The sequence below is a fragment of the Myotis lucifugus genome, unplaced genomic scaffold (genome assembly GCF_000147115.1).
Source record: "Myotis lucifugus unplaced genomic scaffold, Myoluc2.0 scaffold_349, whole genome shotgun sequence".
In the NCBI taxonomy this organism is placed as follows: domain Eukaryota; kingdom Metazoa; phylum Chordata; class Mammalia; order Chiroptera; family Vespertilionidae; genus Myotis; species Myotis lucifugus.
In genome coordinates this window covers 137,555-164,943 of record NW_005871397.1, presented here as the reverse complement: position 1 = coordinate 164,943, position 27,389 = coordinate 137,555, and the positions used below count along the sequence as shown (strand labels likewise).

At 41.1% G+C, this 27,389-nt stretch overlaps 2 protein-coding genes across 2 annotated transcripts in view; one reads left to right on the top strand and one right to left on the bottom strand.

Annotated features, from left to right (window-relative positions):
* Positions 1-4,561, top strand: part of CORIN (corin, serine peptidase) — a 159,026-nt gene extending 154,465 nt beyond the window's left edge. Inside the window, exons 20-21 of the mRNA XM_014466634.2 lie at positions 196-329; positions 4,203-4,561. Coding sequence (XP_014322120.1) covers positions 196-329; positions 4,203-4,385 — 317 coding nt within the window. The 3' untranslated portion in view covers positions 4,386-4,561. The remainder of the gene's footprint in view (positions 1-195; positions 330-4,202) is intronic.
* A 2,463-nt stretch (positions 4,562-7,024) lies between these two features.
* The window catches only part of ATP10D (ATPase phospholipid transporting 10D (putative)), a 69,215-nt gene continuing 48,850 nt past the window's right edge, over positions 7,025-27,389 (bottom strand). Inside the window, 7 exon segments of the mRNA XM_023764794.1 lie at positions 7,025-8,806; positions 11,910-12,097; positions 16,141-16,245; positions 17,738-17,818; positions 22,295-22,495; positions 23,723-23,848; positions 24,859-24,935. Coding sequence (XP_023620562.1) covers positions 8,482-8,806; positions 11,910-12,097; positions 16,141-16,245; positions 17,738-17,818; positions 22,295-22,495; positions 23,723-23,848; positions 24,859-24,935 — 1,103 coding nt within the window. The 3' untranslated portion in view covers positions 7,025-8,481.

The window sequence follows — 27,389 nt, the reverse complement described above, 5'->3', positions numbered from 1 at the left end:
CTGATTGCAAACAAGCCTTGTTTTTGAAATGACATTTTAAGTAAAGAATAAAAATGTAATCATTTAATATATAGTTAGCCTCATTTTGAGCCATTTTACCCTTCTTTTTATATTTTCTTCCCTCTTTCCCTCCTTCCTTCCTCTTCCCCTTCCCCTTCCCCTCCCTTCTCTTTCCTTTTCTTTTCTAATACCCAGTGCCCTTCAAGCTGCAGGAGGGAGAAGTCCGGGTGATTTCTCTGGAGCAGTGTCAGTCCTACTTCGACATGAAGACCATCACCACCCGGATGATATGTGCCGGCTATGAGTCCGGCACAGTGGACTCATGCATGGTAAGTTGTTTTCTGATTATTGAGGTAATTCAGTTCAGCAGTAACTCCAGGGGGCCCACACAAACTCATTGTTATTCACGTGAGGCCTTTTGGGGACATTTTTGGAAAATGACTTGTCAGCGGATGTGTATTTGCATGGTGATGTCCTCCATCCAGGACCCTGCGAGTCCCCGTACTGCCTCCATGCCCTTGGCTCACTCAGGTGACCTTCAGCTCGCTCCTCCACCACCTGGGGCACAGCACGTGCGTCAGCAACCGGAGGGAAAGCAGCTATTCTGGTTCATCTCTTGGGACCATTTTAGGGGCTAAGACAAATGAGTTTCTAAGAGGAGCAAGTGGTAACCAGGGCCCCAACCAGGCTGCCTGGGAAGCAGGGGGACACCAAGGGCATTTTTAGCCATTGGGGTGAAGGCATTAAAGCACAGGCAACACCCCAGCACCCAGGGGTGTGACAGAGCCACCTCTATCTCAGCAGGTGGTCACACGGGCATTGTCTGGGCCTGCACTTGACTCCCAACATGTCTACAAATGTCACTGCATGCGACTCAGACACTCGGGATTCACGGTCACAGCAGTTCGCAGAGCAGGCTCACTGAGCAGTTCAGGGAAGCATCTTCTTTGTTACTTGGTAAACACTCATTGGCTATTGCACTGGACTGGCTCCCAGGGAAGGAAAAAAAGGGCAAGTACTCAAAGAAGCTGACGACGGAGTGGGGACAGCAGTTATTCTCCGCCAAGGCTGTGAAGCACCTTTGCTATTTCACTGCTTTGGACTAGGTCCAGCTGCCCCGCCCCACGTTAGAATTGAAGAAGAGATTCAACAATGATGTTACCGCTGGCCTACCATAACAACATGACACTTCTGGTGGTCCTGCTTCAGAGTGGGCAGACCCGGGACTGGGGACGGCCCGGTGGGGATTCCTTAGACAGTTGCCAGGGGAAAGAGGGAGGCAGACAGTTGGTTCCCTTAGAGCTTCATGAGGCCACCGACCCTGCAGCCCCTTGGCCACAGCATCCAGCTGAGGTGGGCAGGAGTGGAGGAATCCTGCCTTCCAAGCAAGAGTCCCGGGTTTGATTTCCGGGACTCTTAAATAATACATAAATATTATTTATATTTAAGTATATATAAATAATAAAAATTTAAAAATAGTGTTCTGGGAGGCAGAATGGTGTAGGGCTTGGGACACAGCATTTGCAGCCTGAAAGATCTGGGTGGGACCCCATCTCTGCTGGTAAGAATAATGAGACCTGGAGAAATGATCTAACCTCTCTAGAAAGGTTCTTCATGAGTGAAATGGGACTGAGTCTAATTTGCACGGTGTTTGGTGTAGGTGAAAGCCCCTATCTTTCACATATCTGTGTGGCATATACACTCAACGAAGAGTAACTGTGTGAATATTAACATTTATCACTTGGTGCCTATTGTGTTGCAGAATCTCTTCCAAATGCTTGATAACAACTCATTTAATCCTCACAATCACCTATTGTGATGTTTTTCTAGTTTACAGATTGAGAAAAGAAGGGACCAGAGATGTTCAGTAATTTACCCAATATCACACAGCAGGAAAGGTGGTAGAGTAAGGATATGAAGCCAGGCAGTCTGGCTCCAGGGCCCCGGTGTTGGGCCACTACGCCATCTAGTCACACTGATGACTATGAATACATTTCCCCAAAGGAGGGGCAAGAAGGTGATTCTTGAAAGAGAACTGAAGGCTGTGCCAGGCACAGGCACAGGCATTTCATATCAGGTGCCTAACGTGAACCGAGTCACGCCAACTTCTTCAGCTGTGGGAATTCGGCACTGCGGGGATCTTAAGTGCCTATCGGAGATTCTCTAACACAGCTCCAGGTAGAAAATAAAACAAACCACAACACAAACCAGAGCTAGGTCTGGTTTGACTAGGTCTGAAGCAAGATTCTTCACCAGAACCTCTCGTTGTCTTTCCGATTTATCAATGGGGCCCTTTGGAAGCTGTGGGTCCCTCTGTTAAAGTCTAGAAATCATCGGGATCAATCCTGAAGCCAAACATTAACTTTGGCCCAAAGCCCAGGATTACTAAGAGGAAAAGGGCCAGAAAGACCAGACAAACTGGGCCTCCGCTGTTTCTCCCTGTCGTTTTGAATGGCTGCTCCTGCACCCCTTGTTCTCTACCTTAGAAATGTCCATCACCTGGCTAACCCACCTCACACCCGCGTGTTAGGAAGGCACTTTTTCTGTTCTTCCCCACCTGGAAGTAATTGCTCATTCCTGTGAGGATGCCTTAGTCCTTAGACTTTGCTTTCGTGTAAAGGTATTCTGGTTAGCAAAGCGGACTTTCGGCCCCTCGGTGACAAAAACAGTGCCTCCCTCTGTGTGGGCCTCAGCAGGAACCTTGCAAAGAGCAGATGTAAAATAATTATCGGGTTAAATTTCTGATCTGGAAGTGTAGAGCAAACCTGTAAACATGCCCCATTTTAATCAACTCTCTGGCATAATGAATAGCTCAACCTAAATAAGTCAGCATCTTAGCATTTCTCCTACATAAGGGGAGAAGAAAAAAATGTGGAGTATGTCTAATATTTCCAGTAAATTTTGCTTAAAATTTTCCAACTGGACTCTTTAGGCAGAACAATTTATTCACACCCTTGCATGGTCTATGCTCGTTACTTAGGTTTATGGCATTAGGAATTTATGATATCAAGATCACCACCTCCCCAAAAGCACACAGCAGAATCAAAAATTCAGTTTTGCTTAACAGCAGTCCTATTCACTGACATTTCTCAGCAGAAAGTTAGCCTAGTTATTATAGGGTTGGAATCCTGGTGCTAGGCTGCCCGAATTTAAATTATAGCCCTGCCAATAAACAAGTTCCACACCTGTTGTGCTTTATTTTCATTATCTCTAAAATAAATTTAATAATAATTATTATATCACATTATTACTATCATCAACACATAAGGATTTTGTGAGGATTAAACGAGGTAAAACAGGGCAAGTGTTCAGAAAAGTATCAGTAAACATGATTACCGTTGTTCTTCAATGTTGCCAAGTAGGAATGAGCATAGATATACTTCCAAGTTTGAAACTCTTGCAGTGCCAGGAGTATTTGTAAATTTCCACCATATTTGCTTCCTTATTTTCTAAGGTATCAATCCTTTTCTTTTGAGGCGCTGCAGAATACACCCTCTAACCTACTCTGATCTTTCAGATGTAGCAAATATTAACTTTCTAAAGTTATTGTGTCTTTAATTATATGTGGCAAAAGAACCAAATATGTGTCAAGTGCAACACCTAAACTTAAGTATCAAGAATGAAAATCTCTATGCATACGGAATATAGATTATAAAGAAATGAAATACCTTATGGCAAATAATTCTTATGTGGTATTTTCCATTCAAGTATGCTAATTGCCAAGGTCCTAGGAACTATTAAGAAATGCAGTATGCGGTCCCTGAGTGTATTTTACTTAATGCATTCATTCACGTAGTCAGAATCTTGAACGTGGTAAGTTCCATGTTGGGTACTTTCTACATTTATAAAATGGGTCAAAGTTAAAGAATGTGATTATGAGAGAATTGATTCTGATACATTTAAGAAATATGACATATTTTGATAAGTACGGGAAATGACTGACAAATGTCTTCTGATTCCACAGAAAAAAAATAGTCTTTCCCCAAGCCATCCCTATCCTTTTAGACTTTAAAATGTCCATTTGGAAGTTCCATTTATGGAGTGGAGAGCATGTCCCTCCACAGGTTGACAATAAAAGCTTTGTGGAAATTTTCCAAAAGGTTGGTTAAGCTGGGCTCGGCTGTAGTGTACCTTCAGGACAACATGCACACCGTTAGGGCTCTGAAATACCCGTGACTAATGTTCCCTGCTATTCATTACAGGGGGACAGCGGCGGGCCGCTTGTTTGTGAGCAGCCTGGAGGACAGTGGACATTGTTTGGCCTAACTTCCTGGGGCTCCGTCTGCTTTTCCAAAGTCCTGGGGCCTGGAGTTTACAGCAATGTGTCCTACTTCACCAAGTGGATTGAGAGACAAATATACATTCACACCTTCCTCCTAAACTGATTCCAAAGATGACCAGAGACGTGGCCAGCGACACTCAGAGAAAACGGGGTCTTGGCTGTGGAGCACTTTCTGCAAACAGCTGTACAGAAAAGCACTCCCTGGGCACATGGACAGGGGTGCTGGGCAGTGCACTGCACACCTCCATGCTTGTTTCAGGCTAATGTTATTCAGCTTTATTTTTCTTATTTCAAGTTCGATGAAAGTCTTTTTTTTTTTTTTAAAGCAAAGCTTATTTTGTTGTTTTGTCAGCCTAACCTTGACCACTAGTGCGAAATTGCCGGCCCTGGAGAGTGAGGGTAATGCAGGCGCCAGGGCAACAGTTATGAAGTTCCCTCTTATCCAGTCACAAAAAAAGGACACTGAGATGCAGGCTGACCAATCTTTGCCAGCTTTTGTTTCTCAAGTACAGTAGCATAGTGGCAACTTTCATATTAACCTTGGTGACTTGCTTTTGATTTATTAAAAGCCAAGATAATTTACATGCTTAAGTTATTAACTATGACTCTTCTAAAGTCTTTAAAATGTTGAGCACTGATGAAAGACAGAGGCGAAAGACAAGTAGGATCCCTGTAGGTCGCTGCAGCAGCAAGACACACTGAACACAGAGCTCTTTAGACATCACTATGAGCACTGACATGGTAGGGTTGCGTGTTCTGAATTTAAGCCAAGGTTGTAATGTGGTAGAAAAGTCTCCACAGAACTTTCCCTATAGCTGGGGTTTGTTCAGTGTCTGACTGAGATTTCAAAAACTAGGAAAATATCCATGGGCAATATTTTTATTTGGTTCCCCCTATGTGACAATTGAATTTGAGATTCTACTTTGCCAAGGAGAACTTGCCTTAGACTGCAGAGATGCAATTTTAAAAAAAATTAAATTGCACCTTACCCCAGTGAAATATTTTCCAGTTTGTCCATACCAATGAAGTACAGAAATGTATCTCAAAGCACAGGAAAGCTTTGCATAACATTTTGTAATTTTCCCTGAAAGATGTTTAATATCTGGTGTTGCTAATTCTTCCCATCGATAATTAAAGCAAAAATTTAAAGATGCTTTTAAGCACTAGGCCGCTTTACCCACATCAATATCTTTAGTGATTAGTGGTTATTTTTTTCACACTAAAAAGCTTCAGAACACAAGTCATCACCTGCACCTAATTTAGTCAGTCAGGCACCCATTTTTGCAACATCCAAATGCCTTTGGAACAAGTAGGATTCCCTACTAAGCTCCACCAGCAATCTGGACTGCCTCCGCATTCCACATAGAGACTACCTGCAGTTTTATACATGTATTTTTGTACTCTTTTCTACGTGTACACATATTTGAAATCCAAAAAGTTGTCTTGACACTTTCCATGTTATTCATCGCTTGTTCTGTAGTTTGTATAAATGTATTGAGAATGTGACATCCAGCAATTGAATGTTGGTCACAACTGTATGGAAGTTGAAGAATATGGGTCAGTTTTGTTTTGTTATAGTTGTAGGTACATACTTAATGTAACGACTTTTAGCCTTGCTCAACTGATGTTCAGTGAAATGTACATGTTGTACTTATTTTAAATAACCATTAATACAAATAAAATGGTATACTCTCTTTTTTTATGTGTGTGGAGCATGGATAGTATGTCCCAGAAAATTGTCTTTCCCAATATAATAGTTGGCGCCCAATTTCTCCCCAATCAAAATACCTGTCTTCTATCGGACTTTCACAGGAACGTGCTCTTTTACTTTACAGGACAGATAACGCCTTGATTAGTCTGGAATTAGGGTTGCTAATACTCTCAAATTACCCATTGAGCATCCAACAAAAACTGTAGCCCTGGTAAGAGTGTAAGGATTTTTAATGTCTAGAGTACATTTCAGGAAATGGATCCAATTCTTTCGTAAGTCTTTTGGGGTAAAATTGCATCCCCAAATGTATACTATTAAGCACGTTTCTTTGGCTACTAGGAGCAATTATGTTAATTTCTCAAATTTTGGTGAAAAACGTTCAATACCGAAATGCAACAGTTCACATCAGCTTGGGTAACCTGTGTAAGAGTTTTTTACTTGTAAATGAGACCATTTAAAGGCTTAGAACAGATCCCAGTTCCTTTTCACTTGGGAGGCAGATGTATTTAAGAACCCAGAATTTTTAAAAAATTTAAAAATACACTTTAACATCCAGAAATAAAATACAATTTTTGTAGCAAATATATAAAAATTATATTAAGTACATGATAGCTTCACCTCTGTTCAGGGCATTGAGTTTGTAACTAATTTATTAAAAAAAAAATCAGTATTCAGTGTTCTTGGGATTTTGGAATCAAGGAATTGTGGCCCCATCACATGAACACTCCAGAGTTTCATCTACTCATAAGTACAGATACTTGACAGTTTTTCTTAGTCTTTTTGGCTCATTCCTTTATCATTAGATTCTAAAACTTTATTAGAGAAAATATTTCTAATTTTTTATTTATCAGAAGATTTATCTCAGGGAATGAATGTCAGCTACTATGAGGATAACAAGTGATATAACATCATAGATTTTTCCGTATAAGAAAAAGCCCAAACAATATTCTGGTAAAAGGTGTACTTAGATTTTCCTTCTAAGTTCTGGTACCAATTACAGTTGGATTCAGTGAGTATCCACAGGAGTGATGTCAGTTTTGTATCACATTATTTATTAAACAGTTTATTTAAAATAAAAATCTATAAGGAAGCAGAAAGCAACTTCCATTAGCTATGTGGGATTTTGAAAGTTCTGGAAATTGGTCTATATAAAAGACTATTTACAATAATATCAGAAGGCTACAAAAATAGGACAGTAGGCAGCAGGTAGAAGATAAAGTCCTGAGAATAATAGTTTAATAGTCATTAAGACAACTTTGATAAAGAAACAAAACATTAGCATGGAGATTTCATGAAGGGAATTCTGGGTGATTGGTGGCTGACAATTTTCAGATGAACCGATGTAGAATTTTAAAAGAACTCAACAAGAATACATGATTTTACAACTGGCCTTATTTGGTATAAACTAGTTTCTTGTTCCAGCGAAAGTCAGCATACATGATTTGCAACAGCAGTTAACCTGCAATAGATATTGCTGTTCTAAAATGTATTAAAATACACATTTTTCTAAGAATCTCATGGAATCCTGAGAACCACCTGTCCTAGTCTCAATTCCTAGCTCATTTTTAGAGGTTACAACCCCCAAAAAGTTGTATGGCATTGCAAGGACTATGAACTCTCAAATGGTCTCTTGATGATTGTTTTGAAATTGATTGTCTCATCTTGATCAGGCTATTGTCAGTTTTAGGATACGACAGGATATTGCCAAATGGCCCACGGGCTCAGCTGATTCTGTGTCTCACCCATGGCTTCTGTTCCCCAATGAACATCTGCACACAGGTTGACCCATTACCTGATGGAGGCCTAGCCTCCCCCTTGCCCCTTCCCAATGAAGGCTCCACCGCAGGAGAACACTGAAATGAACAGAGAGGTATGCCTAGCATCTTCAGTCAGAAGACCAAAAACATCTCAGGAAATAAAAAGCTATTAATAACTAACTATATTCTATTATTCTATTTTAGGTACATTGTTGTTTAAAGGGCTCTTGTAACTTTTTTCCTCTGGAAATTAGCCGTTTACAACTTTTTTTTTTTTTTCATGTGGAACTCTCTGAATTCCAACTAATCAATCCAACTACTTTTTTTTTTTCTTAAAAAAAATCAAATCAGATTGGAGTCTGCTCAGTTAAAGCATTTCTCTGGAATCTGAGGTCTCACAGTAAAATAAATATATCTCAAATAGTGAAAACACTTATATGTCTGAGACAATTAAAATGTTCTCTTAAAATCCAAAATGTTTCATAAAAACATTTGATTCTGAATTAAATACTTTAATTCCCTAAACTCTGTCTAGGTCAAACCCTATCCTCTCTTACAAATGCGTCTGTGAACATACCATCAAGGTCATCACATTGGCTTTTTCAGACCAGTAACATATTCATGACCCTTCAGGGAAATCCAAGTCATTCTTGCTCGGTAGAGGTGCATCTTCAAAGTCCTCTCCAGACTCGAAGGGATCCTTGCAACTCCAAAGAGGGTATCCTGCCTTTTTAACCCTTTGAGGGTCCAGCCACCCATGAGGTCTTGGTTCCACAACAGTCTGAGTCCAAGGCAGTTTCATGTAGATTTCCGTGCTCAGCAGCACAAGAAGTTGCTGACGTCATGGCAAAGACAACAGAAGGGCCGCCCATGGCTCCTCTCTCTGACTTGGCAGCTGAGTGGTCAGCACACTTAGACGTCGCTTGACCCATCTTTCCAGCCCCTCTCCACTTCTTGAGGGCTTCAGTCCTCTCCTCTGGAGTCAGTCTGTCCAAGTGCTTAGCCCTCAGGAGTGGAGACGGAAACAGGGATCCCTGAAGAACTCGGTAGGTAAACCTAGGTTACAAAAAGCATCACGGAATTACCTTCACCTCAAATGCATCAGAGGACACAAAAAATACTCACCAGTTAGAACTAGTAGAAGGGTGGTCTGGTGGCCCCCTTGAGGTAAAGGGGGAGGATAAGCAAAATATAAAATAGAAATGACAACAATATTAAATAAATTAATATTTGTAAAGCACTTAAGAAGTAGTGAGTGCCTTATGAGTGCTTGTTAAACAAATAAACAAAAATGTATAATAGTAGAGATACCAACAGTGCTGCATCATAGGTGTAATGTTATGTTAAATAAGAAAGTACATATAAAGCAGGCAGAGTGTTGGCACATAGCAAGTGTTCAAAAAAAATGTTAGCTATGAATGGCTTACAGCTACAGTAACAAATTACCACAAACTGGTCCTGCAGCTGGCAGTGTTTATGCTGTTATAGCATTCTCAAAAGCCTTGTGGGTCACCAACGTATGTCATGGGGATCTATGCCATTAGATAAGAGGGTCTTCCACAGATCTTTCCTGTATAATCCCATCTCCTCTCTTGAAGGCTGTAGAGATGGTAGAGCAGCGGTTCTCAACCTGTGGGTTGCGACCCCTTTGGGGGTCAAACGACCCTTTCACAGGGGTCGCCTAAGACCATAGGAAAACACATATATAATTACATATTGTTTTTGTGATTAATCACTATGCTTTAATTATGTTCAATTTGTAACAATGAAAATACATCCTGCATATCAGATATTTACATTACGATTCATAACAGTAGCAAAATTACAGTTATGATGTAGCAACGAAAATAATTTTATGGTTGGGGGTCACCACAACATGAGGAACTGTATTAAAGGGTCACGGCATTAGGAAGGTTGAGAACCACTGTGGTAGAGGGATCCATGAGTCACACCCCTAATCTCTAGCAAAAGGTCGTCCAGCCATACTCTTGGCCTCTCTAGAGCATACTCCAAAGAATCAGTCTCCTGATTTTAGCAACTTCTAAAATCTGGATAGGCTGAGGATTTCCTAAATCTAGTTCCTTTTAACTTCAATAGTTCTTCCTTTATCTCTTTTCTCTCACAATTTATCATAAGTAACAAGAAAAAACCAGGCCAGACCTTCAACACTTTGCTTGGAAATCTCCTCAGCTAAATATTCAAGTTCAAAATTTACAAAGTCTGCTTTCCACATAACAGTAATGTTTTTCGGCTACATTTTCTGCTGCCGTATTGCCAAGATCCATTTACCTTAAATTTCCAATAACTTGTTCCTAATTTCATTTTGAGTCTTCACCAGCAGTGCCTTTAACTTTCACATTTCTAGCAATGTCCTGTTTATGATAATATATGTATTTTCTAGGCTTTCCCTATCACGCTTTCTCACTTTCTTCTGAGTCCTCACCAGCAAGCACCGATGTCCGTATTTCTATCTATAGTCTGTTTAGGAAGTCCCGTATTTCTCTATGATGTGCCTCAAAATTCTTCCAGTCTCTGCCCAGTACCCAATTTCAAAGCCACTTGCACATTTTTGAGTATTTGTTACAGCAGCACCCATCTTCCTGGCAGCAAAACTTACATGTTTCCTGTGGCTGCTGTAACAAGTTACCACAAACTTAGCGGCTTAGAACAACAACAATTTATTCTCTCATAGTTCCGAAGGCCGGGGATTCTGAAAACACTTTCACTGGGCCAAAATGACTGTTTCAGAAGGCCCATGCTCCCTCTGGAGGATCCACTCCTTGCTTCTTCCGGCTCCCAGGGGCTGTCAGCATGCCTGGGTTTATGGCGAAGGAAACTCTGGCTCCCTGGTCACAGTGCCTTCTCCTCTTTTGTCTGGTCAGATCTCCTTCTGCCTCTCTCTTATAAGGACACCTGCTATTTCATTTAGGGCCCACGCAGCTAATACAGGATGTTCTCCCTGTCTCAACACCCTTAACATAATCACATCTGCCAAGACCACTGTTGCTACATAAGGTAATACTTATAGGTCCTAACGATTAGGGCATGGATATCTTTTTAGGGGGGTCATTTTTTCAGCCTACCACAGCAATATTAGAATTTTAACGGTAATACTCTTGAAGGAATTTCTGAAGGCTATAACTTTAAAGTAATTGTTTCTTCATAAATTCTACAAGTTCATCTTGTCAGTATTTTAAATCTTAGAGCTGGGAATAACAGTGAACACTACAGAAGCACTTCCATTTGAGAGGAATTGTTAAGTATGCGACTGTAACCACCGCAGAATGACTTAGGTGGGTTTCCTTGTGCATTTCTAGAAGGGATGACCACTAGCAAAAAAGGTTTGTGGCCGTTGTGCTTGATGATGGTGTTACAGATCAGGGTTGGCAAACTTCTTCCGATGGCCTCGGTAGTGATATTGCAGGCTTTGGAAGCCATTCAGCCTTTGCTGCAACTATTCAACTGTGCCGTAGAGCAGAAGCAGCCACAGACAGTAATTAATGAGCATGGCCATGTTCCAATAATACGTTATTTGCAAAATCAGGCAGCAGGCCAGATTTGATCTGCGAGTCACAGTTTGTCAACCCTGATAGAGAATAATATGAAATCACCATTTTGACTCTGATATCATGTTTAAAAATATAAAACAACTATTTCTATAGTGTTTTCAGCTAAACAGATTTTCTAAAACTGTAAGAAGAGCTCTAACAGACTTTAAAGAATCTATAGATTAAAAACCCATGCATACTTCTGAGCCATTTTCATCCCATGCCATATCAGAAATCACCTAAAAGGGGAAGAATAACTGAAGTCAAATAAGGAAGAAAAGTTGTGTGGTTTTAAGTGTTTATGAGGAGTGGGAGATGGCAGAACAAAAAGACAGAGGAAAGCATCTAAGTCCTTGGATAACCAGCAAAGATGCCCTATCCGGTGGACTGGACTGTCAACCAGATTGGAGTTTTCCATGAGAAACAAACCTTCCCTTTGCATTCGTCACTTTTGTTCTCTGGTAAAACAGTTAAAAACAATATTTTAACTAGCAGACAGACCGACTTCTTCAAGGCTAACTGGATAGTCTATCATCCATTCTTAGCAGTTGCGTGGAGAATCGAGGGATCTGATTTCACGTATGCTCTTGGTGACAAAACAAGTACCATACCTGGGAAGAAGAGCAACGCAGACTGTGAGGACACAGACTAGGTAGAACACTGGATCCAGCAGGTGCTCCTGCATAATCCAGTAGGGGTTGGAGGGTGGGTTGCAAGTGACACACATGGCTCCAAAAGCCAAGGCAAAGAAGAAATAAGACGAGATGCTACCAACGATGACCAGCATGTGGATCCAAGTCTGCAAGACAAGAAGCACAGGGGAAATGAACACTGGCTCGCAGGGTTTTGCAGCTGTGTTGTAGAGACAACATGTCTAGGCAGTAGGTGAATGGGGTGACACCTCAACATACAAAACACAAAAATACCAAAGCGTTAAGACAAGAGCATCTTTCATGAACAGCTCGTATCCCTATTTAAATTGTGAAAAACTAAGTCAAGTGCCAAAAGGTAATTCTGATGCCTAGTTTATTTTGGTTCTTTTTTTAAAGATACATTATTATTGATTTCAGAGAGGAAGGGAAGGTAGAGAGAGACAGAAACATCAATGATGAAAGAGAATCATTGATCGGCTGCCTCCTGCACGCCCCACACTGGGGATCGAGCCCGCAACCGGGACATGTGCCCTGACTGGGAATCGAACTGTGACCTCCTGGTTCCTAGGTCGATGCTCAGTCACTGAACTACCCCAGCCGGGCACTAGTTTATTCTGTATTATCCACGAACCATGAGGTGTTTGGATTTTCTCATTAATTTTTTTTTTCATATAGTCTCACTCATTAGTCTGTTTCTTCATTAAGGTAATACTTTAATCCAGTGAACCGCAAACTTTATTCATTCACATTGTGGTGGTCATTACTGTTGCGCATCAATATTCTCATTCTTTTCCCCAAATAAGCATTCGGAAGGATTGTACTTCTCCCGTTCCCTCAAAAGTAAGCCTGGCCACCTGTCTTGCTTTGACCATTGAAATGTGAATGGAAGGGACATGCACAACTTTAAGGTCAGAAGCAGGGAAGAGCTGGTGCACAATTTTCTATGCTGTTTCCTTTCCTTCCATGTTGACCAAGAAGTTCCCATTGGGGACAGTTCCAGAAGGTAGAGCTCCAAGACTCAGCCGGGTCTTAGAGCCACCCCTCAGGACAATTGCTCTAGAGCTGAACCTTAGTTAATGTTACATATGCAAGAAATAAATCTCTGTGGATCACAGCATAACCTAGCTACCTTCATATTCATGTATAGCCTGCAATATTATTTTTAAAAATATTTTTTCTCTAAAATGGCTCACTATTTAATTAACTTTATTTAGAAAAAATAAGCAGATTTCTACCTTAAATATAACATTAGCATTACGTGTATTAATAGTGCTGAGTCTGGAGGCTGGTCTGTTTTTGTTACAATAGAAAATTAGTGAGAACTGTTGTGATAAAACAGAATAGCCCCTCTTTGATACAATCTGAAGTACGAGGAGAAAAACACCTTCGCATTATGTAGCATCCAGTGTTGTTTAGTGCAATGCACATACAGTCCTGCCTAAGTCACAGTGTACACCTTGGTGCTGTATGCTTTTGGGGAAAGCACTGCCTTTATTAATCTTTGTTATTTTCCCACCATTATACTTTCCAACCAGAGCCAATTTTCTCCTTCACACCCAATTTTCCCATGGTTGATATCTTCAAAAGTCACAAAGACTGCTTTTTTTTTGGGGGGGGGGGGATAAAATGTAAAAACTGCTTAGAAAATATAGGCTAAATCCATAAGATCTTCATGCCTCTAAAACAATGATGTCTTCTTTCTTTCTCAAATGGCCTTCCTTTCCATTGAGCCTACTGCCCGAAAGTTAACATGGGCTTTGGCAAGTGAGACAGTGCCTTGATGGAGCTGACACATGAAAATAAATTGGTACAAGGAAGTTAAGGTCAAGGGAAATTGGGTAAAAACCAACAGGGAGGTGGGAGGTGACAATGAGCTGGTGAGCAATAGGGGAAGGGAAACCGATTCCTGGTCTCAGAATGGCTGACTCATTGACAAGGCCCTGAGCATTAGAAACAATTTGATTCTTACGCCAGGGAGAAACAATCATTAAAAAATCGTTTCTTCCTGGCATGGGGACAATTCTTTAACGATGCATCCTTTATATAGCAGCCACTGTTTTTCTTGGCACTTAGCTTTCACTTCCCTTCCTCTTATGAGGACACAGGCATTGTGCACAGTCTTGGCAACACATTCCGCCTCTGGCCAAAGCCTGTGACTAGAGCTAAGGAATATAATTCTGTCACCACCGAATAAACTCGGGGCACAATGAGGCAAGAGCAGAAAGAGAGGACTGGGGCCAATTCAGAGCAGAGAACCATCCCGACAAGCCTGCCCACTAGTTTCTGTTCCCGGATCTCCAGAGCCACTCTGGTTTCTTGGGATGGTTTTGTTTTGTTTTGTTTTACCAGGGCTCTTCTAGATACTTTTAATAACTTTTCTGTTTGCTCAGGTTAGCCAGAGCAGCTTGCTGTGGCTCAATACCAGTGAACTCACTTTATGTGTTAGGTCCTTCAGGACACTCATAAATGTCAGAATTTATGACACTGCCCTAGGCAGTAACCAAAAGTACCTACAGAGTTGCTTAACGATGAACTTAAACAGATAAAACAATGTCAAATATTTTAGTTCTAGAATTCCCTTTATTCTCCTCACCTGGTATTTATTAACCTTTTACTATACTTGAGGCACATAAGTAGGTTATAAGCAAAATGAGGGATTCCAAAAATTCTCAGTCCCACTTTAGAAATCATGATATACACTTCTAATAATAGCTCATGTAACATTTTAAACTATAACCTCACTTCAGCTACTTCCTGTTTGGAATACATCACTATCAGGATGGTAAACAGACCCCAAACACGGGTTAGTCATATAATCATTCATTTGCCCATTCAAATATTTTTGCACATACTGTGTGCCAGTCTTGTCATAAATAATGGTATACAGTGGTGAAAAAAAGAAACATGAACCGGGCCCTCAAAGAGATGATAATGTAATGCAGAAGGGAAACATCAATCAGATCATCACATAATTCAATGAATAATTATAAACTATTATTAGAGCTATGAATAAAACAAGAGGATGATATGAGAAAACTGGATGGCTAGGGAGAGGCTCTTGGTGGAGTAGCATTTTTGCTGAGATCTCAAATAACATAGGAGCTGGGTGAAGAACAGGGATCCAAGGGGAACAAGGACTATTCCCATCAGAAGATGTGGTAAATGCTGAGGCTCTGCTGTGGTAACGAGCTCAATGTATCTGAGAAACAGAGAGAGAGACAGTGTGGATCCAGCCTACAAATAAAGGGAAATGAGGCTGGAGAGAGACGTAGAGGCGTCACTGCATGAAGTCTCACAGGCCATCTTAGGACTTTTATATTTTATTACAAGTACATTGGGAAGCCGCTGAAGGATTTCCACCAAAGGAGGGCAAAAGGTAGCATTTATGTCTCCACGGAGGATTCTGGTTGTTTTGTAGAGAAGGGCTAGAGACGTCAAGGGCAAAGGTGGGAAGACTAAGGAGGCTGTACAATAGTCCAGGACAAGATGACAGTGAGCTTGACTACAGCAGAGACGATGCCCATGAAGATGAGTGAGCAGCATAATAATCACAGAGGTAGTTTATGCTCCTGAGGTGGGTGGATGTGCTTTGTCTGCGAGGGAAGGTTTGCAATAAAGCTCCCCTTGTTTGAATCCCACACTTTGGTTTTGCTGCAGAGAGCCACCGTGCAACCATTTTGATGAAAAGACTTAATTTTACCATTAACTCAGCAACTAAGTTCGAAAAAGACCCAGATTTAAGCAAATGGTAGGAATTCTGGAGGGAGAAAAATACATTTATTTTGTATTATGAGAAAAGCATAAAATCATCACTTACTAACTAGAGTCAGTATACCAGGATTACGGCATAACACCTCTTTTTATTTGGGTTGAAAGGCATCAGCTTGGTCTTGAAGAATGCTGGCCATAGATGGATAACTATTGCTCCACCTTGATACCCCTCCATGAACCCTCCACTGTGAACACCACCACGGGCACCAGGCAGGTGTGTTCCCCTTTCCTGGCTGCAACATGGCACCAAAGAATCAACAATCAACAAGCTGTATATCCCTTCTCCCATGGAGACATCACTCTTCTCATTACCACTTGTCTTCCAGGCATGAAGGGCTCCGCAGGGCCACTGTAATAGAAGACATTTTCCCAAGCACAACGAGTTCCGGGCTACTTCGGAAGCCGAAAAGCCACTCACCAAACTCTTGCTTTCAATGACCAGATGAAGGAGAATGATGAAGAGAGAAGCTGTGTTCAGGGGGTTTCCAAACGTAAAGATGTCAATGTCTGAGCCCTGGTAGGTCTGCAAAGAGTGGACAACAGGAGGTGATCTTGGAGAGTCATGCACACTCGTGGTGTGAGCATCATCACTTTATTCCATAGCTCAGCCAAGCATTGAGTCCCTTTTACAATATTCCTGATAACTGGTCATTTAGGATAAACTTGAACATTTCTAGAATAGAGAGGCCGGCTCTCTCTCAGACAGGCTATCTAATCTGTGAACTTTTCAGTTGAAATTTCTCTTTATTCTGAATCATAATCCATCTTCCTGAAAATGTCTACTCATACTTCCTGCTCTTTCAGGTGTGGAGAAATATTAAATATGTTCTGTTTAACAGAGCTGCAAACCTTTGAAATAGCTATTATGGCTAACCTGAATTTATATCTCTGGTAATTAAATATCCTCTCCTCTCCTACATATATGTTTTTGACACCTTAAATTATTTCCCATATGACACAATTTTCTGATCTTTTAAAATTCTAGTTACTCTTTTCTGAACACACTTCAGATTGCCTTATCTATATTGCTCTTGAAATGCAGTTTATCCAGAATGTTGTACCTGGGAAAAGTCAAGTCATTTTATTTGAATAAAGAACTAAAGAATACAAATTGTTAACTTAGAGACTATCATCTTTTTCATTCTAACACCATCCATGATCAAACTACTGTTTTCTCCCAGGGATGGGTGTGTGGATGAGCGGCTATATCATGCTGCTCTGTGCTTGATGCTGGCCTAACATTTTAAATTAATTTGTACACATTCTTTGCTTAGTCACATTTCTTCCATTCTTTACCTGTAAAACAGGTTTTTTATTTTTTACTAGAGGCCTGTGCACGAAATTCATGCACAGGTAGGGTCCCTAGGCTGGTCGGCAATCAGGGCCGATCTAGGGGGCCCCCACTGGCACCCACCTTGGCTGGTGGCCTGGCGCTGCCCACTCACCAGCTCCACCCACCAGCCACCGGTCGGAGCCTGTGGGCTAGGGCAGCTCCTGCATTGAGTGTCTGCCCCCTGTTGGTCAGTGGGAGTCATAGCAACTGGTCATTCTGCCATTTGGTCGATTTGCATATTAGGGTTTTATTATATAGGATTTTTGGGGAGACTGTTTATAAGAGCTTAAATTTAATACTCTTAATGTCATCCTGGTAGAATTAGCCCAGCACTCACTAAAAATAGATTTTATATTCTGGCTTTGCCTCTCTGATTTTGTTTCCTTCAATTATATTGCCAGACTTTCAATTTTATTTAAATCATTGAAAAAAATTATCAAGCAGCACAGAACCAAAAGAGACCTAAGAGGACTTACCTAGGTACTTCTTTCCAAATTTAATCCATTATCTAAAATCTATTTTTTTTGGGGGGGGGCATATAATTTAGTGAGTTAATAATCAACTTGATTCTATGAGCAATCTGCCCTAATATACCCATTCTATATGCTAGTACTAGCCACAGAGTACAAAGAAGCATCATCGATTCATTAGTAACAAACCCTCTGAGTGGACACAGACTCACATAGTAAGGCACAAAGAAGCAGACCAGGCTTTGATAAAAGGCATCCAACAAGGTGATCCAGAAGGTGAGGGGTAAGTATGCCTGAGAATGAAACAGATATCAGGGAGGGAGAAAGATTAATAAGGGCCACGCAGAGTTGAGAAACAATACAAGCTAGTACTTATTTTTGCTTCTCTGGGAGAAACCTCTCTTCCTTCATTTGTTCATTCAAAAACAGGTGGGATTTGTAAATAGTGGTGGAAGAATATGGGGTGATATTGAATAAGTGCACAGGTGAAAAAGTCCCTGAAGGAACTCTTAAACTTGTGTTGCTTTAGTCATTGCATCAACCATAAAGCAACCTCAAATAGGGAGAGTGATACTAACTTTCCATTTCCTATTGATCAGAAAATGTTGTTTCAAAAACGTCTACAAATTTATCTACTTTTCTATCTCTACTATACTCTTCATTCTAATTCACCATCAATCTATAAATGACTGGATAGCCAACTAACTAGCCTCTTTGCCTCCTCTCCTACTCTAATCCAATCTTTTCATAACAACCAGATGTTTTTAAAAACTATACATCAGATCATAACATCTTCCAAACTAATCAAAGTGACCTCCTCCAATCACCTCGCACTGCATTTCCAATACAATCTAAGCTCCTTCCCATGGTCTGTAAGGTCCTGCATGATCTGCCCACTGGCGTCCCTGCTCTCCAGGGTCACCCCTACAATTCTTATCCTCATTCCCATGCTCTCACCACACAAACTTCATTCTGTTCCTCAAACATATCAAATCCATTGTTTTCTGAGTCTTCACCAGTGCTATTTTCTCTACCAGAAATCCTTTGCCCTGGACCTCCCACATGACCAGTTCTTCACTATTCATATCCTAGCTCAAATATCACTTTCTCCGAGAGGCATTCCAGACCAGTCTAAAAGTAATGCCCACTCAATCATTTACTACCATGGCATCCTTAGAAGTCTCTCATCACTATAAAAAATAATCTTATTTGTTTACATAGTGGTTTTCTGGTCTTCTCGACAGAATACAAGTTTTATAAAGTGGGATTTTGGTTCTTTTATTCAAATGTTTAAAACAGTACCTGGCACAGAGCAAGTACTTCACAAATATTTGTTGGAGTAATATACTACTCTAACTTATCATGTGCTTATTACCAGAAGCTTATAGAAAGAAACAGAAAGATCAAGTAGAGGCACTTGATCAAGCAGTCACAAGTGATTGAAAACAGGTTTTCAATCAAGAGCCAACTTGGATTGAATGGTAATGTGTGTGCAGGATTCTGAGACTGCTCTCAGACCCAGAGGGAAGGGTAGTACATTATAGTTTATCAGTGATATCGGCCACAGACAAAAATGGCATCACATGTAGCATATCCCTGAGCTATCCTTTTATTTTGTTAACATGTCCTTAGTTTCATTACCTTCCAAATGCAAAAAAAGAGGCTAAAATTTCCTTGAAAATATCTAATTGTCTCCTGAAGCTTTATAAATGTACAAATTCTCCATATACTTCCTTCCACTCTTCAAAAGACTACACTTGCAATTTTTACATCTATCCTTTTTTATCTCTTTGTCCTTTGGAAAATCAAACAATGGAGATTCATTGTTTCCAGCCTACTTTTCCCTGTACCTCCTTTTACTATTTCCTCATCGGAAATGATGGAATCTTGGACCTGCCTTCCTTCATCCCAGTGTCCATAAAATCTAAGTAGAAGCACAATCCAATGGTGGGAGAGAACACAGCAGAGTCAAAGGGTCAACCAAAATGCCACGGGACAAGAGAGACAATTTGGGAATAAGTTAAATACAACTTCGTGCTTCTGGGGAAACAGAGGCAGCTCAAAAAACTAAGAGCAAAAAGTTTTAAAAAAAAGTTTCTCTACACTCACGTGAGTAAAGGGACTAAAGGAAGTGGAGAGAGAAGGGTCAAGAGTAAGATAAATGGGAGGCTGAAGGAAATAACTCATGAGATCTCCTGGAAACTAAAAGGCAAAATCTGGACCTGAAGTTAAAGCCAGAAAGGAAGGCTGTGAGGGTGATGAAAGATGGGCAGAGACAACCGCTTCTTGGAAGGGAAGCCTTTGACTGCAGCCTCCCAGACCCATCTCCTTCTGAGAGAGAGATTCTATAACCCTGGAGAGTATATTTCATGACATTGGAGACAGGAAATGGCCCAAGCATAAAATAGAACTTGTTTGGAGGCCAAATTCAAAGAAAGGACAACTCTTCTGGAAGGTCAAGTCAATGAAGTCAATGACTTTTTATCAGTAGCCACGTGCTGGAATCTGCCTATAATCATGTATTATACAACTGGCCAGCTCAGTAGAACAATGTGTGCAAAGGATTGATAACAGGGTTCAACAACAGGAAACAATAATCTCAACTCTTCCATGAATAAGGACAAACTATAATCTTCAGCTTGTACAAATGGGCTCTTAAAACACCAGCTACAAACATTCTGAAGGGCCCTCCCTCACCTCTCATTCTCCCCTGGGTACAGGACAACCTTCATTAATATCAACTACACATCCCTGCATCCCGGCTTTGAACTTTAAGTCAGATTGGACTCATTTAGGAAAACCCCAGGTTGCTATTTGATCTGAATGGACAACATTAAAAGATTATAAGGATTTCTTCTCAGAAAGCTGATTGTGTAATTTCTCCTGTGTTGACTCCTTCACATAACCTATGGACATTAAGTTACTCTCCCATCTGGAAAGGCAGTTCAAGCCACAATGAAGTTGGACTAATGAAAATTAACACATCATTTTTAATATGGGGTTTCCCCAAATTTCTGGTTAATCTGGGGGTATAACATATAACAATATTGAGAGCTAGAACTTGTACACATACTATCTTACTTAAATCTCACACCATCTCTATAAAGAAACTGAAGGGCAGGCAAGTTAAATAACCGACAAAGGTCACACACCACAGAAACAGAATTTAAACTCAGGCTAAACATAACTGATTTCTAACGTGCTGATCTGTGTCACCATTTCAAGAACAGCAACAGAAGATCAACGTACAGATTTCATCTGGTGGGTCTCAGTCCTGTCTGTCCAGTCTTTCCCAAACCTGACCATGTGGTCCTGCCCTAATGAGGAAAGATACATGTCCCAGGCCTAGTCAATGAGAAAACATTCTCACCACAGTGATAAAACACAGAGAAAGGCCTGGGACTCCACCTTGGCCAATGAGTTATAACATAACTATAAATGAGGACATTTACAGCTGCTTTAAGAATAATAGTGTTCTGTTACCATTACAGCTGGATTTTGCAATATCTGAGACAATTAATTTCCCTTTCTCATTAAGCCAACTTGAGCTGGCTTTTTGTCACTTGCAACTGAAACAGTCTTCACTAACAGAATCCTCTTCTCAAGATTAAAATATCTGACTAAACTGATCCCCCTCAGCAGGTGTCTTTAGGTTACTGGTCCACCCCAGTTCCGTGATCCTGCCAACGCGCTTGTGAGAGCACTTTGCATTTCTGGCACTAACCATGGTGTTTGTGTTGGGGGAAACCCAAGAACTAAAGGTAGAATCGGTGTTCTTTCTGCAGCAAAGCATTAGCGGTAGACTCCATGGGCTCAGGAGCCGGGTTCACCTGCACCGCACGCTAGCCCTGGGACTTGGGCAGATATTTAAGGTGCCTCCCTGTGCCTGGCTTTCCTCACCTACAATGTGGACAATGATAGCATCTATCTTGCAGGGTCATTTTGAGGATTAGATTTATGTATGTTATGCACTTACAACAGGGCCTGGCATGTAGGAGGCATGACATAAATGCTCGTAAGTGCAATCTAAATATTGGTTGTTATCAATTTTGTGAAAGATTAGAAAGAAAAGAGTTGTGACAGCTAACTCAATCAGCAACTGTAATATTCTAAGAGACAGCAGGGCAGTGAGGGAAGGGTGGAAAGGGAGACAGGTATAAGTGACATGTCACTGGCAGACGGGTAGGACCATAACATCAATAAAGTGGAGGCGGGGCATGGTTTTAGGGAGAGGGTGCCATTAAGATCACTCTCCAGTTTTATGTGACAGTGGAACCTGGAGGATTTAACTTTGGCTTTGGAACCAGATTGAGAAGGGGTCTCGCACTGGCTCTGCCATTTTCTAACTGTGACGTTTTTGGAAAAATTACTTAACCCCATTGAGGTTCAGATTCTTCATCTTAGAATGGGAACAACACCAGGTTCTCTCTCAGGGTGTTTTCTGAGATTAATGACACAGGGATGTTTAGTGGTTTGCACAATAAAGAGCAGAGTGGAGTTTAGTAAATACTAGATATCATTAGCTATCAGGTCTAAATACTGGGATTTGCTCTCTTCTAAGTACTTAAGGTCTTTCATAATTTTACCTCTGTTCACCTCAGAAGTGAATAATTTAATATCTTCTGTTAGCAGAAATCTGAAATAACCAGATGATTCGAATAGTTTTAAATAGTTCTGCATGTACCACAATATTGGAGCTGGGCTGCCTGAAAAATGCCAACTTTGACAACGGATGTGATTGTTCTAAGCGCCTTGGCTTTAGCACCTACCTCTGATTCCTGGCCACTCTTGTAAAGTTCAGGCAGCTGCACAAGGGTCTCTGCAGACACGTCTTTCTCCAAAACACCATAGATGATGGGAGGGGCAGATGTGAAAAGGAGGTTGAAGAAGATCAAAACCCAATAGTCAGTCATGGATGTTCCTGAAAACCCACAAAAGAACTGGTACCAGAAAAGGAGGTTCACATAGGCCTAGGAACACAAAGAGGAACATTCGCATCTTAGAAACAGCAATGTGAGTGGGACTACACATCCACACGCCACCATTCCCACCTGTGATCGCAACCTCAGTGCAGTTTCCTTACTTACAAAAGGAAGACCACATCTTACCGTGCAGCTTTTATTGGGGTGGGGGAGGGGAGGGAGCAAATGTTTTATTAAATTCAAACACACATACACCACATACTGTGTGGTGCTGGCACAGTTCTAAGAGCTTTACAGAGAATTAATTTAATCACCATAACCACTTGGGAGTTATTCTTGTCCCCATCTTACAGATGAGGAAACTGAGGCACGGAGGGACTAAGGAACTTGCCCAGAGTTACCTGGCTAATAAGTGGCAGAGCCAGTATTCAACTTGAGATATTTTGGCTCTGGATGAAGAGAACCCAGTCCCATGCCTGGTACGTACCAGGTACACAACACATGTTCATTCTCTTGCTTTTCAGGTTCACAATCATTTTTTAGTGATGAAATGGAACAGTGCCAACAGGATGGCCAACCATCCAGTTTGCTTAGGACTGAGGCATTTTCCAGGAGATGGGACTTACGCTACCTAAACTGGGACATTCCCAGGCACAGCAGGACAGTCAGCCATCCTGGAGGCTAGGGGCATATACTCTGTATTGTTTTCTCCCACATTTTGTCTCAAATAAACTAAGTCCATGATGGCCCAGGAACATTTTAGAGGCCTGCTAGAGGATTCTCACATTGCAAATGCCTGCCAGCTATGGGATAAGGCATCAAACTGGGTTTTCATCTGTATCTTCAATGTAACACAAGGAACATCAATTTGGGGACAGCATCAATTTGGGGACAGTAGCTCCTGTAAAATGGAAGCAAACCTGTTCATTCGCTACTGACAAGTAGTATTAAACATTTCATTAACCTGCTTGTCGCAACCTTTATAGGGAAGGTCAGCAATTGGATTTTAAATGAACCAGACAGGCCTTAATTGAATTTAAACGCACAGGGAATAGAATATGCTAGCGGGTGGACAAGCCTAGCAATTGGCTGTCAGCAGCTGAAACATAGCACATTCCAGATTATTTCCGTTAAGACAGGAGGGGTGTTCCTGGCTGCCCCCAACACATCAATAAGTGAAGTGAGCTTCATGTAGGGCACTTCCTTTTCATCCCGTAAGCAAGCAGGATTGAAAGGTGGGAGGGGGAAAGGGATATATTCTCTGGAGCTACATACCACATTCTTGTAGAAAAAATAGAGAATCATGTTGGACAGTCGTGTATAACACCAGTGCCCGTGGACAAGAAGGAGCTTGCTGAGATGTTTAAACTGAGAAATGGCAAAGTCACTGGCCATCACAGCCTGTGGAGGCAATGAAGAGAGAACCACCCTGAGCAATCACACATGTCAGAGCAGACCCAGCATGGCAGCCTGACCACCACAGGCTCATCAGTCAAATGTGTGGTTGAAACCTTACATGCAGACCGAAAAAGAAAAAACCCTCAATAAAACAAACAAAAGAAAGCCCAAACCAAAACAACAACAACCCATAAACAAACAACTCCAAACAAGCAAAACCCTTACAGAAGCCTTAACAGGTTGCCTGAAGTTACTATTCAGCTTTCCGATATGGTCGAATGAAACACGACTTCTCCTTGGTCACTACTCATGATGTAACTTCAGCAAGTGAACTTTCCTACAAAGCAGCTCCCTTAGCAAGAACTGTATGAATTACATGTGCATTCACGTCTCCTCAATGAGAATATCAAAATCGGAGTCATAATTTTATGGAACTTTGTATGTGTCAGGCAAAGAGATACTTGAATTTCTAATCTTTTGTACAGATGTCATCATTTACAATTTTAGGGAAAACCTAAGTCTCACGTCCTATCTTCCTCCCACAACATTTGCTCCATACACAAAAGCAGTCTTTTGGGTAAGCTTCTATCTGAATTCTGTGCCTAAAACACTACCCGACACATAGGCATCTGTGCATGCAGCAAATGGGACACTCCCATTCTCTCCTTTTCTCTCCTTTTCCTCTCTCTTTAGGATCTTTAGTTCTCTTATTCAAATTCTTAGTAGTCTTTTTTCAGTTGCAAAAGTCACATTATTGCATAATATGTATACACAGTTATGATCTAGGTTAGTTATATATTTTAAACTGAACAGGTAAACCATGGAGCTAAAATTACCCAGGAAAAGACCATAATGCCCAGTAAATAATCAATGAATAAATGGATAAGCTTCCTGTTTCCCGCTCCTGAGCTAACCAGAGAGGCTCATTCTACCACAGATATTTTACCACAAAGAATGCTACCTTGGGTGGGCAGGTCAAGTTCATAGAATTTGGGTGCACAGCATCCACTCACCTGCATGCCTTCCTGACCTGAGATCCCTATCCCAATGTCTGCCACTTGAATCATGCTAACGTCATTGGCACCATCACCTGTATGGGACAGAAGAACAGGCGAGAAACATATGAGGAGTAAAGAAATGATGCAAACTTTGAAAATCAATATTGACCACTCAAGCAAGCAGACACATCCTTCAAAGTTTACCCCATGTCTCCAAGATGCCTGGAAGCTAGTTAAGCAGAAATTAAAGGTGGCACCCAACTACCATCAGGATGAATTCCAAATTCAATTCTGCCTAAAATCCTTCATGCTGTGGCACCTTTCTGGACTGATCTCTCCTTTCTCTATGTCACCCACTCTACTTTCAATTTTCCAAATATATAACCTGCCTCTTCCAGTCACTGCACATGCTGTTTTTCTATCCTTATAACACTGTCCTCATCACCCCCACCCCACCTTGCTGGGTTAATTGCTCTTGATCTCAGTTTAGATGCTACTTCCTCTGAGAGATCCATCTCATATTCCCTTTATATCAGATGCCCCTTCCTTAGGCTCTACCGCCACGCTGTGTATCTCTATTATACCCATCACATGCTATTGTGCTTGCTATAGAGCTCTTGGTCTCCCCAACACACTGGAAGCTTCTTAAGCAGAGCTACTGCCTTTCTGTTGGTAATGAATATTTATTGTTCCCAACTACCCACCAACCATTCACTTGCTTTCTGGTAATAGTATCCTGATTTTCCTTGGGAACTATGAATCTATGTGGCTTGTTAATACAAATCCAAACCCCCAGAGTTAGAATGGACAACTGACCCAAGCTTGGACAGTTAGCATTATCTGTTATTGGCTTCAGTGATTGGTTCAGATAAGGTCACATGATATAATTGACATGTCCATCATCTCTTGATGTAATTGACATGTCCAGGGGTTCCAGCCTCAGGAATATCTGGATCCAGCTTGACCAATTCATTCATTTATATGTTCATTCAATAAGATAGTTGAACAAAATCCCACCCTAATGGTGATGCTTGATTCCAGAAACTTGAAAAGAAGCGCTGTCTTTTCATTAAGGCTATTAATAGGGTAGGAGGTAAACCTGGACATTTTTGGTGGCTACATCAGCATCTTGAGGGGAGAAGCTATCTGAGACTGAACACAATCCAGGTGAAAACAGAGACTAAAAGAGATGGTTGAGTCCTCATCTTGCTAATCTCTAGACACTGGCGTGTCTCAGAGCTTAATCTCACATACTTCTTTTCTCCATTTATACTCACTTTTGGTGATCTCATCTAATATCAAGGCTTTACATATCACCACTAGACTTATGATTCCAAAATGTATCCTTCTAGCTACTTCCTCATTGTTGAATTCTATTCTTTGTATCCAGCTGCCTGCCTGACACCACTGCTTAGACATCTAGTGGATTTTTCAAACTTAACATGTAAAATCCAACTCTTGACTCCATCTCAGGAAATGGTAGCTCCTTCCTTTCTGTTCTTTGAGCCAAAACGGGGTTGTCACCCTTATTTCCTCCTATCATATAGCATATCAAACTCATCAGCAAATGTCACCAGCTCTTTCTTCAATTCATGTCCATTCTCTGACTATGTCCCACCACCTCCTCTGCTTCTATCTGGGCTCAAGCCACCATCATCTCTTGCCTCATTATTTCAATAGACTCTCAACTGGTCTCCTTACTCATGTCTATACACCACTACAATTACTCTTAACATAGGAGACAAAGTGATCCTTTTAAACTTAAGGCAGATCATGCCCTTCTCCTGCTCAAAGTACTCCAATGACTCACTATCTCTTCATATAAAAGCCAAACATTTATAATGACCTCCAAGAACCTACATGGTCTGGCCACCTGCCACCTCTCTGTCCTTCACTAACCTGCAGAAAATTCTTCCCTTCCCTCAAATTTTCTTTGGCCTCAAAGCATGGTCCATGACCTTCATTTCCATTGCCTTCTCTGCCAGGAATGTTCTCCCCACAGATATCCTTCCCATGGCTCACTTATCATTTCCTTTAAGTCTCTCCTCTCATACAATCTTATCAGTGAGACCTCTGAAACATATTTCAAATAGCAGCCCCCTCTCCCTCCCCTAATGCCCTCCATCCCCAGGCTCTGCTTTATTTTTTAATAGTATTTGTCGCTCTGTGACATCTTATATATTTATGCTTTTTTGTTTTGTTTCATTGGTTACTATATTCCCTCCTTCTAGATGTAAGCTCCTTAATAAAAGGTGCTTTTGTCAGCTGTACATACTCATATCTCCATTGCCAAGAAAAATGGCACACAAAAGGCAATCAATAAATATTTGTGAATAGATAAAGGAATTGTTCATGTCCCTGAATTAAACTTTCCTGAAGGTAGAACTAGATTTTTCAGTTCTATGATTCAATACATTACCCTTCTTAATCCAGTTGATTTGGGGTTATAACATGTAACCTAAAGAGTCTTGACTACTATACTGTCACATTTCTACCACCTGGTTCATAGCAGGTGGTCAAATAGGTGATGGAGAGAAAGGGGAAAG